This window comes from Salvelinus alpinus, chromosome 10, assembly GCF_045679555.1.
Source record: "Salvelinus alpinus chromosome 10, SLU_Salpinus.1, whole genome shotgun sequence".
Lineage (NCBI taxonomy): Eukaryota > Metazoa > Chordata > Actinopteri > Salmoniformes > Salmonidae > Salvelinus > Salvelinus alpinus.
The window spans coordinates 34,383,668-34,399,021 of record NC_092095.1 but is presented as its reverse complement, the minus strand read 5'-3'; the positions used below and the strand labels follow the sequence as shown (position 1 = coordinate 34,399,021).

General features: G+C 43.6%; 1 protein-coding gene across 1 annotated transcript in view; it reads right to left on the bottom strand.

Annotated features, from left to right (window-relative positions):
* malrd1 (MAM and LDL receptor class A domain containing 1) overlaps positions 1-15,354 on the bottom strand; it is a 130,610-nt gene that overhangs the window by 43,907 nt on the left and 71,349 nt on the right. Inside the window, exons 20-21 of the mRNA XM_071329042.1 lie at positions 13,845-14,090; positions 12,658-12,815 (exon numbers count right to left, since the gene is read on the bottom strand). Of these exons, the coding sequence (XP_071185143.1) occupies positions 12,658-12,815; positions 13,845-14,090 (404 nt within the window). The remainder of the gene's footprint in view (positions 1-12,657; positions 12,816-13,844; positions 14,091-15,354) is intronic.

Below are 15,354 nucleotides of genomic sequence, written 5' to 3'. Positions count from 1 at the left end.
GGAGAATATGGATTTAACTATCCGTTTCCCATAAAATGTCATGATTCATATAATCAGATAATTTTTTATGGTGTTCTCTTATCCAGTCTTTTTCTGTCACAGCCGTATGAATATCTTGTGGTTCAGGTTATTGCTGGCCATTCTTATAGCACTTTATACTTGTACCTGAATACGGGTTGAAAATGGCAGATTTTGGCACTGATAAATACCTTCATTGGAACACAGTGGCTGTACAGTAAAATGCTATACATGACGTCAGACCTCAGGCTCTGCGCTACACAGCGCTGTATGGGTTTTGACTGACAGCCGTTCTGACCTTGAGCACTGCGCGGGGACAAGAAGTTGCCCCCATCCCTCCCGCTAATTGGAAACTTTTGTAAATGTTTAGTTGACTGGGTGAGTGAAATGCTGTAAATGTATTTGTAAAGATGAGCCGTTGAGGATTATAATAAATACCGCTTTGATGTCATATAAGCAAGCCATACACCCGTGAGTCCAAATGTGCACTTCACATTGTTTGTCTACTCTGAAGAAAACCGGGGGCACAATTGTCCCAGCGTCGTCTGGGTTAGAGGAGGGTTTGGCCTGGAGGGCTTTGGCTCATCGCGCTCTAGCAACTCGTGGCGGGCTGGGCGCCTGCAGGCTGACTTCGGTTGTCAGTTAAACGGTGTTTCCTCCGACATGTCCGGGTTACGCGGGCGGGTGTTAGGAAGCACGGTTTGTCTGTTCACGTTTTGGAGGACGCATGACTCGACCTTTGCTTCTCCCGAGGCCGTCTGGGAGTTGCAGTGATGAGACAAGATCATAATCACAAAATTGCGGAGAAAAAGGGGGTAAAAAAAAAAAGTACATTGAAATGACTTAGTTAATGTGCACACTTTGGAGAGGTGTGCAGCCACTTGGAGACACCAGTTAGTCCTCTCACTTAAACCCTTGTACTTTCTTTAGTCTTATAGCAAATTTTTCAGGAATATTCTTATCATGTTAATGAATGTATCCAGAGTATTTTCAGATTTCGTTATCAACAAATGTGGCAAAAGGTACAGTAAATGTAAAATGTACATAGAATCAACAGTGTAACGTTTGGATTCAGTCTCGTGTCAGGTGAACTGTTGTTCCCTCACCTTTGGTCTAACAATTTTCCCATCATCTACAAACTGTTCCCTTTCAATTGCTACCACGGTTATGCATTTTCATATTTCTTCTGTAAGAAACATTTTAATTTACCCCTATCCATATTGGCCAACTCCCAACGAGTGTAAAGGGTTAAGATACATGTCTCACCTATGATATGTGGTTTATGGTCAGGGACAGAGGTAAGCTCAGCAATTTACTGTAGCTTCATGGTTACCAAATCTTTGCCAAGGGCCTTAGTTTACATAGCCATTGCAATGAAAGAGTCTGGGCCTAATCTACTCAAAACAGAGGACAGGCAATGTCATGTTATACTCTGCAGTTTAAAAGTATATTAAAATGCACCCTAGGCTGAGCCATGCACAGTCTGTGTCCTCTCTACCAGCCTGCTGTATGCCAATGGAGTCCTTGCTATAAATAATCTTGTTACGGCGAATGTAAAAGATGAATAGCCAATTTTACCACATGATTTATCCAGATTTGTGTGTGTGATATAGAAAGGGAGCTCCATCCATAAAACTAGTCTCGGTGCGGTGGCTGACTGGTGGATCATACCGGCATAGCTCATATTTGATGTCTCAATGCGATATCTATCGAGGCACTTATCAGATACATTTCAGAGTTCGTTCAAAGAGTTCCCAGTCGCCACAGCGCAACCCGCAAAATCCACTATGCATAACGAGGCCAGGTAGACATTTACATAAATGTATCATTGGCATCATTTGATCACATTTGATGACAGTCGCAGTAGCCTAAACGGACAGGGGAAAGTTGCAATCGCCATTAAAATCTCCCTAATAACGTACTATTATATTAAATGTCCTGCTAAGCTGAAATCCCATTTATATTCATGGGGTTTTCATTTTACGGGGCTGCTGGCAGCTGTTTGGTTGTCGGCTCACCTTCAAATCAGAGTGCATTATATTTTTTTCTGTTCTCTGTTTGAGGATTAAGTGATTGAGAGAAATGTGTCACCGTGTTTCTATCTTATACCATACCTCCTAACAGCTCAGATTCAAATGCTGCATCCCAAATGGCAACCCATTCCCTACATAGTGCCCTACTTTTGACCCATAGGACTCTGGCCAAAATTAATGCACTACGTTTGGGACAGGCCCAGTGTCACAGACTGCCTAGAGTATTTCTGTTCCCTCCCGGTGGGCTGAGCCATTGATAGAGAAGTCTGATCAGGACTGATTGCTGTCACGCCCTGATCTGTTTCACCTGTCCTTGTGCTTGTCTCCACGCCCCCTCCAGGTGTCGCCCATATTCTCCACTTATCCCCTGGGTATTTTTACTTGTGTTTTCTGTCTGTCTGTGCCAGTTTGTCTTGTTTGTTCAAGCCTACCAGTGTTTTGTGTCTCAGCGCCTGCTTTTTCCAGTCTCGCTTTTCTTTTCTTGCCCTCCTGGTTTTGACCCCTGCCTGTCCTGACTCCGAGCCCGCCTGCCTGCCATCCTGTACCTTTGCTCCCTTTCTGGATTACCGACCTCTGCCTGCCCTGAGCCTGCCTGCCATCCTGTACCTTCGCCCTTTCTCTGGATTACCGACCTCTGCCTGACCTGACCCTGGGCCTGCCTGCCGTCCTGTACCTTGGCCCCTTCTCTGGATTACCGACCTCTGCCTGCCCTGAGCCTGCCTGCCGTACTGTACCTTCGCCCTTTCTCTGGATTACCGACCTCTGCCTGACCTGACCCTGGGCCTGCCTGCCGTCCTGTACCTTGGCCCCACTACTCTGGATTATCGACCCCTGCCTGCCTTGACCTGTCGTTTGCCTGCCCCTGTTACAATAAACATTGTTACTTCCACACAGTCTCCACTTGGGACTTACCTGAAACCTAATAGATTGCTCAGAAATGACCAATCCTGATATGAATAGACAGCTCTACGGAATAGAAATTACAGTGCCTTCAGAAAGTATTCACACCCCTTGACTTTTCCCACATTTTGTTGTGTTACAAGTTAGATTAATATGGATTTAAATGTTTTTGTCCAATCTACACAAAATACTCTGTCAATGTATACAAAAACATTCTAACATTTGTAAAATAATATATATATAAAAAAACAATGCTATATCTTGATTAAAAACATTCATCCCCTTTCTGGGTAAGTCTAAGAGCTTTGCACACCTGGATTGTACAATATTTGCACATTCTTCTTCAAATTCTTCAAGCTCTGTCAAGTTGGTTGTTTAATCATTGCTAGACAGCCATTTTCAAGTCTTGCCACAGATTTTCAAGCCGATTTAAGTCAAAACTGTAACTAGGCAACTCAAGAACATTCAATGTTGTCTTGGTAAGCAACTCCAGTATATATTTGGCCTTGTGTTTTAGGTTATTGTCCTGCTCAATGGTGAATTTGTCTCCCAGTGTCTGTTGGAAAGCAGACTGAACCAGGTTTTCCTCTAGGATTTTGCCTCTGCTTAGCGCTATTCCATTTATGTGTATCCTAAAAAAACTCCCTAGACCTTGCTGATGACAATAATACCCATAACATGATGCAGCTACCACCATACTTGAAAATATGAAGAGCGGTACTCAGGGATGTGTTATGTTGGATTTGCCCCAAACATAACGCTTTGTATTCAGGACATAAAGTTTTAGGTAATTTTTTACAGTTTTACTTTAGTGCCTTGTTGCTAACAGGATGCATGTTTTGGAATATTTTTATTCTGTTCAGGCTTCTTTCTTTTCTCTCTGTCATTTAGGTTAGTATTGTGGAGTAACTCCAATGTTGTTGATCCATCCTTAGTTTTCTTCCATCACAACCATTAAACTCTGTAACTGTGTTAAAGTCAGCATTGGCTTCATGGTTTCCTTCCTCTCCGGCAACTTTGTAGTTACTGGGTGTATTGATACATCATCCAAAGTGTAATTCAGAACTTCACCATGCTCAAAGGGATATTCAATGTCTGCTTTTTAAATGTTTTGCTCATCTACTAATAGGTGCCCTTCTTTGCGAGGTGTAGGAAAACCTCCCCGTGTCACCCTGATCTGTTTCACCTGTCTTTGTGCTTGTCTTCACCCCCTCCAGGTCTCGCCCATCTTCCCCATTATCCACAGTGTATTTACACTTGTGTTCTCTGTTTGTCTGTTGCCAGTTCGTCTTGTCAGGTCTTACCAGCGTGGTTTCCCTTCTCCCTGCTTTCTCAAGTTCTGTTTCCCTGGTTCTGACCATTCTGCCTACTCTGATCCTGGGCCTGCCTGCTGTTCTTTACCTGCCTGACTCTGACCCGATAAAGAACCTCTGCCTGTCTTGACCCCGAGCATGTCTGCTGTTCTGCACCTTATTGACTCTGACCTGGATTACGAACCTCTCCCTGCCATCTGTGACTGTAACTGTCTGCATCTGGCCCCTGTTTGGGTCAGATACCCTGGTCTTTGTGGCTCTACCTGTCTGCATCTGAAGTTCTCTACTCTGCATCTGAGGGACCCTACGGATCATTGTGTGCGTGGGGTACAAAAATGAGGTAGTCATTAAAAAAATCATGTTAACACTATTGCACACAGAGACCGTGCAACCTATTATGTGACTTGTTAAGCACAATTTTACTCCTGAACTGATTTAGGCTTGCAATAACAAAGGGGTAATAGCAAGACATTTCAGCTCATTTTAAATGAATTTGTAAAAAATTCTAAAAACATAATTCCACTTTGACATTATGGGGTATTGTGTGTAGGCCAGTGACACAAAATCACAATTGAATACATTTTAAATTCAGGCCGTAACAGAACAAAATGTGGAACAAGTCAACCGTGTTGATCATTTCTGAAGGCACTGTAAATTCAGAGGAAAAGTGTTTAGTGATTAAGGCCAGGTATATGCAGTTCACCCTCCTACCTACCCATCAAGGACTCCTGAGTCATAATTGCAGTTCAGTTAGTTCCCTTTGTTCTGCAAACACCTTTGAAGACCACCTCTCTGTTCATATTACACTGTGTCCTTCAGAATGGCTTAGGCCATTACCTAAGTTTTAATGTCACATGCACAAGTACAGTTAAATGCCTTTCTTGCAAAGTCACAGCCCAACAATGCAATAATCAATAACAATGCATTAGTAAAAGGGAAAAAAACACACCAAAAAATAATAAGAAATACACACAGTAATTAAGCATACTATTTAAAGGAAATATTTAAAAACTGAGTTCCAATACTATATTTACATGTGCAGGGATACTGAAGTGATGGAGGTACAGTACCAGTCAAAAGTTTGGACAGACTTACCTCATTCAAGGGTTTTTCATATTTTCTACATTGTAGAATAATAGTGAAGACATTAAAACTATGAAATAACACACATGGAATCATGTAGTAACCAAAAAAAGTGTTAAACCATTCAATATATATTTCTTCAAAGTAGCCACCCTTTGCCTTGACAGTGTTGCACACTCTTGGCATTCTCTCAACCAGCTTCACCTGGAATGCTTTTCCAACAGTCTTGAAGGAGTTCCCACATATGCTGAGCACTTGTTGGCTACCTTTCCTTCACTCTGAGGTCCAACTCATCCCAAACCATCTCAAATGGGTTGAGGTTGGGTGATTGTGGAGGCCAAGTCATCTGATGCAGCCACCTATCACTCTCCTTCTTGGTCAAATAGCCCTTACACAGCCTGGAGGTGTGTTTTGGGTCATTGTCCTGTTGAAAAACAAATGATAGTCCCACTAAGCTCAAACCAGATGGGATGGCGTATCGCTGCAGAATGCTGTGATAGCCATGCTAGTTAAGTGTGCCTTGAATTCTAAATAAAAAATTGGCAGTGTCAACACCAAAGCACCCCCACGCCATCACACTTCCTCCTCCATGCTGTGGAAAAAATCCATTCACCTACTCTGCGTCTCATAAAGACACGGTGGTTGGAACCAAAAATCGCGAATTTGGACTCATCAGACCAAAGGACATATTTCCACCGGTCTAATGTCCATTGCTCGTGTTTCTTGGCCCAAGCAAGTCTCTTATTATTGGTGTCCTTTAGTAGTGGTTTCTTTGCAGCAATTCGATCATGAAGGCCTGATTCACGCAATCTCCTCTGAACACTTGATGTTGAGACGTGTCTGCTACTTGAACTCTGAAGCATTTATTTGGGCTGCAATTTTTGAGGCTGGTAACTCTAATGAACTTATCCTCTGCAGCAGAGGTAACTCTGGGTCTTCCTTAACTGTGGCGGGCAATTTTGTCATAGCGCTTGTTGGTTTTTGTGACTGCACTTGAAGAAACGGTCAAAGTTCTTGACATTTTCCGCATTGACTGACCTTCATGTCTTAAAGTAATGATGGACTGTCGTTTCTCTTTGCTTATTGGAGCTCTTCTTGCCATAATATGGACTTGGTCTTTTACCAAATAGGGATATGTTCTGTATACCACCCCTACCTTGTCACAACACAACTGATTGGCTCAAACGCATTAAGAAGGAAAGAAATTCCTCAATTTAACTTGACAAAGCACACCTGTTAATTGAAATGCATTCCAGGTGACTACCTCATGAAGCTGGTTGAGAAAATGCCAAGAGTGTGCAAAGTTGTCATCAAGGCAAAGGGTGGCTACTTTGAAGAATCTCAAATATAAAATATATTTAGACTTGTTTAACACTTTTTTGGTTACTACATGATTACATATGTTTTATTTCATAGTTTATGTCTTTACTATTATTCTACAATGTGAGAAATTAAGAAAAACCCTTGAATAGGTAGGTGTTTCCAAACTTTTGACTGGTACTGTTTAGAGTTAAGGTGACTAGGCTACAGGATACAAGATAAACAGAGTAGCAGCAGCTTGTATGTGAGTGTGTGTGCAAGTGTGTAGAGTCAGTATAAATGTATGTGCATATTATGTGTGAGTGAGCAAATGATGAAGTGAGTGTTTGTGTGTGTGTTGGAGTGACAGTGGGTGTGAGTGTGTAGGGCCCTGTGATTGTGCATAGAGACTAAAATAAAAGGTCAATAAAGATACAAGGTAAACTCGGTCTGTGTAGCTATTTTGTTAGCTATTTATCAGTCGTTTTGCTTGGGGGATAGAAGCTGTTCAACAGCCTGTTGGTGTCAGACTTGATGCGCTGGTACCTCTTGCCATGCGGTAGGAAAGAAAATAGTCTATGGCTTGGGTGGTTGGGGGGTCTTTGACGATTTTAGCCAATATCCACAGCACACAGAGCAGTGTGTGTGTGTGTGTGTGTGTGTGTGTGTGTGTGTGTGTGTGTGTGTGTGTGTGTGTGTGTGTGTGTGTGTGTGTGTGTGTGTGTGTGTGTGTGTGTGTGTGTGTGTGTGTGTGTGTGTGTGTGTGTGTGTGTGTGTGTGTGTGTGTGTGCTCTCAACTTGGCCTGTACAGACTAGAGCTGCCCTTGCTCCTCATACTTCCTACGAACACAGTGACAAAGAGGTCAGAGTGTCGCTCGGTCGCATACACAGACACACACACACTACATCTACATTAATACATGGCTCGCCATGACTCCCTTTTTCTCCCACTCTGATCTGATACTACTATTAACTTAGAACTCATGTCCATGATCACGTGTGACATTTTGTCCCCACACCTCCATCACGACAGTGACCTTTCAGAAAGGTCATGTTCCGTCTACATGAAAGAGGGCGATATGTAAAGTAATCAGCACATCTCCCGAAGATCCTACATGTCAAGCTGCCACTCCACAGGTCACAGTCCAATCAAACAGTCAGCGGGTTGGGGTCAAATTCCAGGTCCAATTGTGCACAGTACGCTGTCTCGCAGTAATGCTCATGGCTTAGACACATTTACACTCGTCTCCTCAACAAAGGCCGGGGTTCAATCCCAATTCCAACTCTTTAATATGTTACTGTCACCTGCCTGTCTCCCCCCCCTCGGTCATTTCATAAATGGTTCAGTAAAGTGGAGAAAAAAAATCCCAGGTCCAGCACTATGACAAATATTACCCCAGCAGTCTGCACTATCCTATGAGTGGTGCGTGGTGGGATAAAAACCAAGCAATGCAGCTCAGTTAAATGAGTGGGGTTAGTACAATGAAATAATGTACACAGCACATTACCACATTATATGGTACTGCAATTCACAGACCCATATGTGATTCCCGATCTGTGATGTGAATAATGTTGACCGTCCCTTCTGTCACTGCACGTGTACAGTCCCCTGTCCCCATATGTTTTTTTATTACGTGTCTGTTGCTGTTTTTTATATCCTGTAATGGCTTTTTTATGATGCAAGGCACATTTCTGTGAAAACAGATTATTAAATTCTGTTATTTTAACTTATTACAGTCATCTAGTGTAATCACAGAGATGACACCATTGCCAAAAATTGATGTTGTGGGAGTTTAAATCATTTCTAAACATCCATCCCCTTAGCAACCAACCTCTGACAAGGCACGGTTAGCTTCAGGCTCTGGTGCATTGGACTCCTTAGGTGCATCTCAAATGCACCCAATTCCCTGTATAGTGCACTACTTTTAACCAGGCACTATATACATGTAGGAAATAGGGTGCCATTTTGCCCTCATCGCCTGTAGCTCTCTCTCTTACACACTCACCATGCACCATGAGCTCTGTTACGCTAGCTAGTGTTACCGCAGGCAGTCCAGTTTCTTGCATAAGGCATTATCTGGGTTATTAGCATAACAGTCGCCTCCTTTATCAGGGGAAGCTTAATGAAATGCTAATTCCTGTAGGTGGGATACCACCCCTTGCTGCTAGAAGAGGGATAAGAGGCTTTGCTGAAATTTACATGATGACTTCCTGACCTGCTTTGCAAATTGCACAGAATGGTTCTTGCTGTGTGTGCAAGCTCACACACACAGGGAACCATTTGTGCACGCTCACACACACGGTGTCAAGCACACATACACACAGTACCACACGTGTACGCTAACGCACAGAACAGTGTGTGTGTTTGCGTGCGTGTGTATGCTCAACATGCATGGCCTGTACACTGCCGTAGCTAAACAACAGAGTATCACACACACAGACACTCACAAACCTGCTGATCTAAAGAATTGTTTGCACCTTAACCTTGAGCACTACCTTGCCAAGTTTAATCATGTTTGAGAGTAAACAAACAATGCACAGCACGAAACAAGAGAACCCTACAATGGCAAAAAGATTAAAAAAAACACACAGCAACAACTTGCAAGTCAAACACACAGTCAAGAAAAAGAAAAATGATGGTGGGTCCGCTTAACAAGCGGAGCTGGCAGGGGTGCTGGTGTACCCTCGGCCCAGATGGTGGGGTGGGTTTGCCCTGGTCTGGGAAGACCAGGGCATTCAATGTAAATGCACATAGAGTTGAAGTCGGAAGTTTACATAAACTTAGGTTGGAGTCATTAAAACTCGTTTTTAAACCACTCCACACATTTCTTGTTAACAAACTATAGTTTTGGCAAGTCGGTTAGGACATCTACTTTGTGCATGACACAAGTCATTTTTCCAACAATTGTTAACAGACAGATTATTTCACTTATAATTCACTGTATCACAATTCCAGTGGGTCAGAAGTTTACATACACTAGTTGACTGTGCCTTTAAGCAGCTTGGAAAATTCCAGAAAAGGATGTCATGGCTTTAGAAGCTTCTGATAGGCTAATTGAAATAATTTGAGTCAATTGGAGGTGTATTTGTTGATGTATTTCAAGGCCTACCTTCAAACTCAGTGCCTCTTTCCTTGACATCATGGGAAAATCAAAAGAAATCAGCTAAAACCTCAGAAAAAAAATTGCAGACCTCCACAAGTCTGGTTCATCCTTGGGAGCTATTTCCAAACGCCTGAAGGTAGCACGTTCATCTGTACAAACAATAGTACGCAAGTATAAACACCATGAGGTGTTTACAAATGAGGTAGGATAAGTGAGGTAAGGCAATAAATAGGCCATCGTGGCGAAGTAATTACAATATAGCAATTAAACACTGGAATGGTAGATGTGCAGAAGATCAATGTGCAAGTAGAGATACTGGGGTGCAAAGGAGCAAGATAAATAAATACAGTATGGGGTTGAGGTAGTTGGATGGGCCATTTACAGATGGGCTATGTACAGGTGCAGTGATCTGTGAGCTGCTCTGACAGCTGGTGCTTAAAGCTAGTGAGGGAGATATAAGTCTCCAGTCAGTGATTTTTGCAGTTCGTTCCAGTCATTGGCAGCAGAGAACTGGAAGGAAAGGCGGCCAAAGGAAGAATTGGCTTTGGGGTGACAAGTGAGATATACCTGCTGGAGCGCGTGCTAAGGGTGGGTGCTGCTATGGTGACCAGTGAGCTGAGATAAGGCGGGGATTTACCTAGCAGAGACTTGTAGATGACCTGGAGCCAGTGGGTTTGGCGGCAAGTATTAAGCGAGGTCCAGCCAACGAGAGCGTACAGGTCGCAGTGGTGGGTAGTATATGGGGCTTTGGTGACAAAACGGATGGCACTGTGATAGACTGCATCCAATTTGTTGAGTAGAGTGTTGGAGGCTATTTTGTAAATGACATCGCCAAAGTCGAGGATCGGTAGGTTGGTCAGTTTTACGAGGGTATGTTTGGCAGCGTGAGTGAAGGAGGCTTTGTTGCGAAATGTTCTCAACTAACATCAAGGCGGTGACCCGTTCCTGTAGGTTCATGCTCTACAACATTCGCAGAGTACGACACTGCCTCACGCAGGAAGCGGCGCAGGTCCTAATCCAGGCACTTGTCATCTCCCGTCTGGATTACTGCAACTCGCTGTTGGCTGGGCTCCCTGCCTGTGCCATTAAACCCCTACAACTCATCCAGAACGCCGCAGCCCGTCTGGTGTTCAACTTTCCCAAGTTCTCTCACGTCACCCCGCTCCTCCGCTCTCTCCACTGGCTTCCAGTTGAAGCTCGCATCCGCTACAAGACCATGGTGCTTGCCTACGGAGCTGTGAGGGGAACGGCACCCCCGTACCTTCAGGCTCTGATCAGGCCCTACACCCAAACAAGGGCACTGCGTTCATCCACCTCTGGCCTGCTCGCCTCCCTACCTCTGAGGAAGTACAGTTCCCGCTCAGCCCAGTCAAAACTGTTCGCTGCTCTGGCACCCCAATGGTGGAACAAACTCCCTCACGACGCCAGGTCAGCGGAGTCAATCACCACCTTCCGGAGACACCTGAAACCCCACCTCTTTAAGGAATACCTAGGATAGGATAAAGTAATCCTTCTAACCCCCCCCCCCCCTTAAAAGAGTTAGATGCACTATTGTAAAGTGGTTGTTCCACTGGATATCATAAGGTGAATGCACCAATTTGTAAGTCGCTCTGGATAAGAGCGTCTGCTAAATGACTTAAATGTAAATGTAAATGAAATAGGAAGCTGATTCTAGATTTAATTTTGGATTGGAGATGCTTAATGTGTGTAAGGGAGTGTGTAACTGGCGGCAGGGAAGTCAGGCGCAGGAGAGCAAAACTTGGTAATCAATGGAGCAGTTTTATTCATAAAACCACCGGTAACCAGAACCACAAACAAATCGGTACAACACCCGTCGCGCACCAGAGAAAACGCGCACATGCACTTACAATAAACAATTCCGCACAAAGACAAGGTTCAGAGCTTGCAGTAGGAATCCGGGGATATGGAGAGAAAATAGGTCCGGTATGCTCTGGTTTGAGTCGCGTTGTACAATCTGGCGAGAGCTTTCCGAGCTAAAGGTTAGCTGATGACCGCTAGCAGTGGTTAGCTGACTACTAGCTAGTAGCTAGTGAGCTGGCTAGCTTCTTTTGGGGGATTCCGGTTCCGAGGTATATAAAAATACTTTAGAAAAACAGATCCATACCACATTGGGTGAGGCGGGTTGCAGGAGACTATTTTGAAGTTGAGGTTTAGAAAAATATAATGTTGTGGGGGTGCTTTGCTGCAGGAGGGACTGATGCACTTCACAAAATAGATGGCATCATGAGGCTTGAAAATGATGTGGATATATTGAAGCAACATCTCAAAACATCCGTCAGGAAGTTAAAGCTTGGTCGCAAACGGGTCTTCCAAATGGACAATGACCCCAAGTATACTTCCAAAGGTGTGGCAAAATGGCTTAAGGACAACGAAGTTAAGGTATTGGAAGGGCCATCACAAAGCCCTGACCTCAATCCTATAGAACATTTGTGGGCAGAACTGAAAAAAAGTGTGTGCGTGGAAGGAAGCCTACAAACCTGACTCAGTTACACCAGCTCTGTCAGGAGGAATGGGCCAAAATTCACCCAACTTATTGTGGGAAGCTTGTCCGAAACATTTGACCGAAGTTAAACAATTTAAAGGCAACTCTACCAAATACTAATTGAGTGTATGTAAACTTCTGACCCACTGGGAATGTGATGAAATAAATAAAAGCTGAAATAAATAATTCTCTCTACTATTATTCTGACATTTAACATTCTTAAAATAAAGTGGTGATCCTAACTGATCTAAGACAGGGACATTTTTACTAGGATTAAATATCAGGAATTGTGAGAAACTGAGTTTAAATGTATTTGGCTAAGGTGTATGTAAACTTCCTACTTCAACTGTATACTATTCCATATTATGTCCATACCTCAACAAGAAGTAAAATAACATTTGTACCTTGACCAGTAAGCGGATGGTGCCTGATGCTTTGTGGGAAATGTAGTACCAGAAGGTGAGCTTGCAGGTGGCACTGGACTCCTTCCACACAGAGCTCTTCATGTGAGCCTTATCACCTTTAAATCCCACTGGAGTAGCTTCCAGATAGACAAAATGACCTGGGTGAGAGAGAGAGAGAGAGAGAGAGAGAGAGAGAGGTGTGAAGCAGATTGATAGCCACCTCAGACTGTTCTTGCTTCTGATGACAAATTACAGTGAGGTCATAGGGGTGCGAGGGAGAGTCATGGGGTGGCGATCACTGCAATTGCCCCGTGGTGCCTTCGGTGGTTGCCATTACAGAGGGCACAGAAAAGTTTACCAAGTCAATGATCAAACCTCCAATGTTAAAAAAGAACATGCTGGATTCAACGTGAGTCAGTGATCTAGAACATTCAACAGACTGGAAGATACTAATCAGTCATATATGTGGCTCTAAGTCAATTCAAAAGCTTCTCAAGACACTGCAGATGAATAGCCATTCAATACCTTGTCTGTGATGCATCGAAGGAGATGCATCCCTAATGGCATCCTATCCTATTCTCTATATAGTGCAATACACTACTGTATTGAATGACCAGAGCCCTATGTATGGAATGCACTTTTTAAAGAATAGGGTGCCATTTGCGACACGTCCATAGCGTTCATTCTGCTCAAATGTATTTCTCTATCAAAGCTGCTATGACGAAATTATGAATTTCCATTCCAGACACAAATGTTAAAACGCATAAATATTACGAATGTTCTTTTTCTTATCTATACTGTCCATCTTGAGCCAAGAAATGTGATCGAACTATCTCATAAAATTCTGCGATATGGGTTTTAATTTATTCGCAAAGCAGGTAGGGAATGTAAAAAAGCTAACTTTTATACACTTCCTCAAATGTATGTTATTGGACTCTATTCTATGTTTTCATGTTTGGTTCAGCAGATACAGTATGAAGAAAAAAATACATTGTTCGGTTATGGTGGGATAGAGAAACAGCCACCATGGCAAGAGGATGTTTTATTGTGCTCAGAGCTCCAAACTGTTCAGAGCCCCAAACTGTGCAACTGTACCAAGTTTCATGTTTTTATAAAAAGTGGTGGAAAAATTCACATATCGGGGAATTGACATAGAAATTGCAGAGAGAAATACACTAATACACTACCATGCTCATTCTTCAGAGTGTGGTCAAATGGAGGTCTTATGCCCTGGACCGAGCCCACTCCCAATGCCCAATCAAAGTTGTCAGCCAGGGAGCTCTTCCAACCACAGCGACCATTCTCGAAAGAGCAGGAAGTCCCACAATCCTTTTCATCGGTGGCGTCGCCACAAACGTCTATGAAGTCACAGCTCTTGTCTGGATGGAAACACTGGCCGTTCTCACACTGCAGGTGGCCAAGAGGACAGGAGCCTAGGGAACACACACACTGATTATAATGCATAATATTTGCATGAGACAGACACACACACACACACACACACACACACACACACACACACACACACACACACACACACACACACACACACACACACACACACACACACACACACACACACACACACACACACACACACACACACACACACACACCAAGTGAGAGGCCATGTATTGAGAATTACACAAAGTCAATCTATTGTATAGCATTCGGTGGCTTGCACATGTAGGCAAAGGGAAACTGCAGCAGTGTCAGGATCTGTGCGTGTGTAGCTAGCATGATGTTGGCATGCATTAGCTTACATCATGTAGAGCAGAGGTCAGGGGTCAGCCATTAGTGAAGTGAAGCACCACTCAAATGAAAGAGGGTACGGTCAGGCTGCCCAGCACTAGGGCTGTGTCCAAAATGGCACTCTATTCCCTATAAAGTGCAGTACTTTTGGGCCTTGGTCAAAAGTAGTGCACTATACTGTAGAGGATATAGGGTGCCATTTGGGACACAGAGTGCTGTAGAAATGTTATGGATCATGCTGCAACATGCAGCCAAGAGACTAGGGTAATAAGCAGGACCAGACTAGACAAAAGGACAGTGAGATAGGAAATCAATGATGTATTGAAATCAAAACAAATAGTGCACAACTAAAAGTCGTATCCATTCAGTGCACAAACAGCTGTGTGAATTCCCTGTGGATTTGGGTTGGCTCTGGTCTTAAGACCTAACAATCATCAGAAATACACTATATATATATACACTGCTCAAAAAAATAAAGGGAACACTTAAACAACACAATGTAACTCCAAGTCAATCACACTTCTGTGAAATCAAACTGTCCACTTAGGAAGCAACACTGATTGACAATAAATTTCACGTGCTGTTGTGCAAATGGAATAGACAACAGGTGGAAATTCTAGGCAATTAGCAAGACACCCCCAATAAAGGAGTGGTTCTGCAGGTGGTGACCACAGACCACTTCTCAGTTCCTATGCTTCCTGGCTGATGTTTTGGTCACTTTTGAATGCTGGCGGTGCTTTCACTCTAGTGGTAGCATGAGACGGAGTCTACAACCCACACAAGTGGCTCAGGTAGTGCAGCTCATCCAGGATGGCACATCAATGCGAGCTGTGGCAAGAAGGTTTGCTGTGTCTGTCAGCGTAGTGTCCAGAGCATGGAGGCGCTACCAGGAGACAGGCCAGTACATCAGGAGACGTGGAGGAGGCCATAGGAGGGCAACAACCC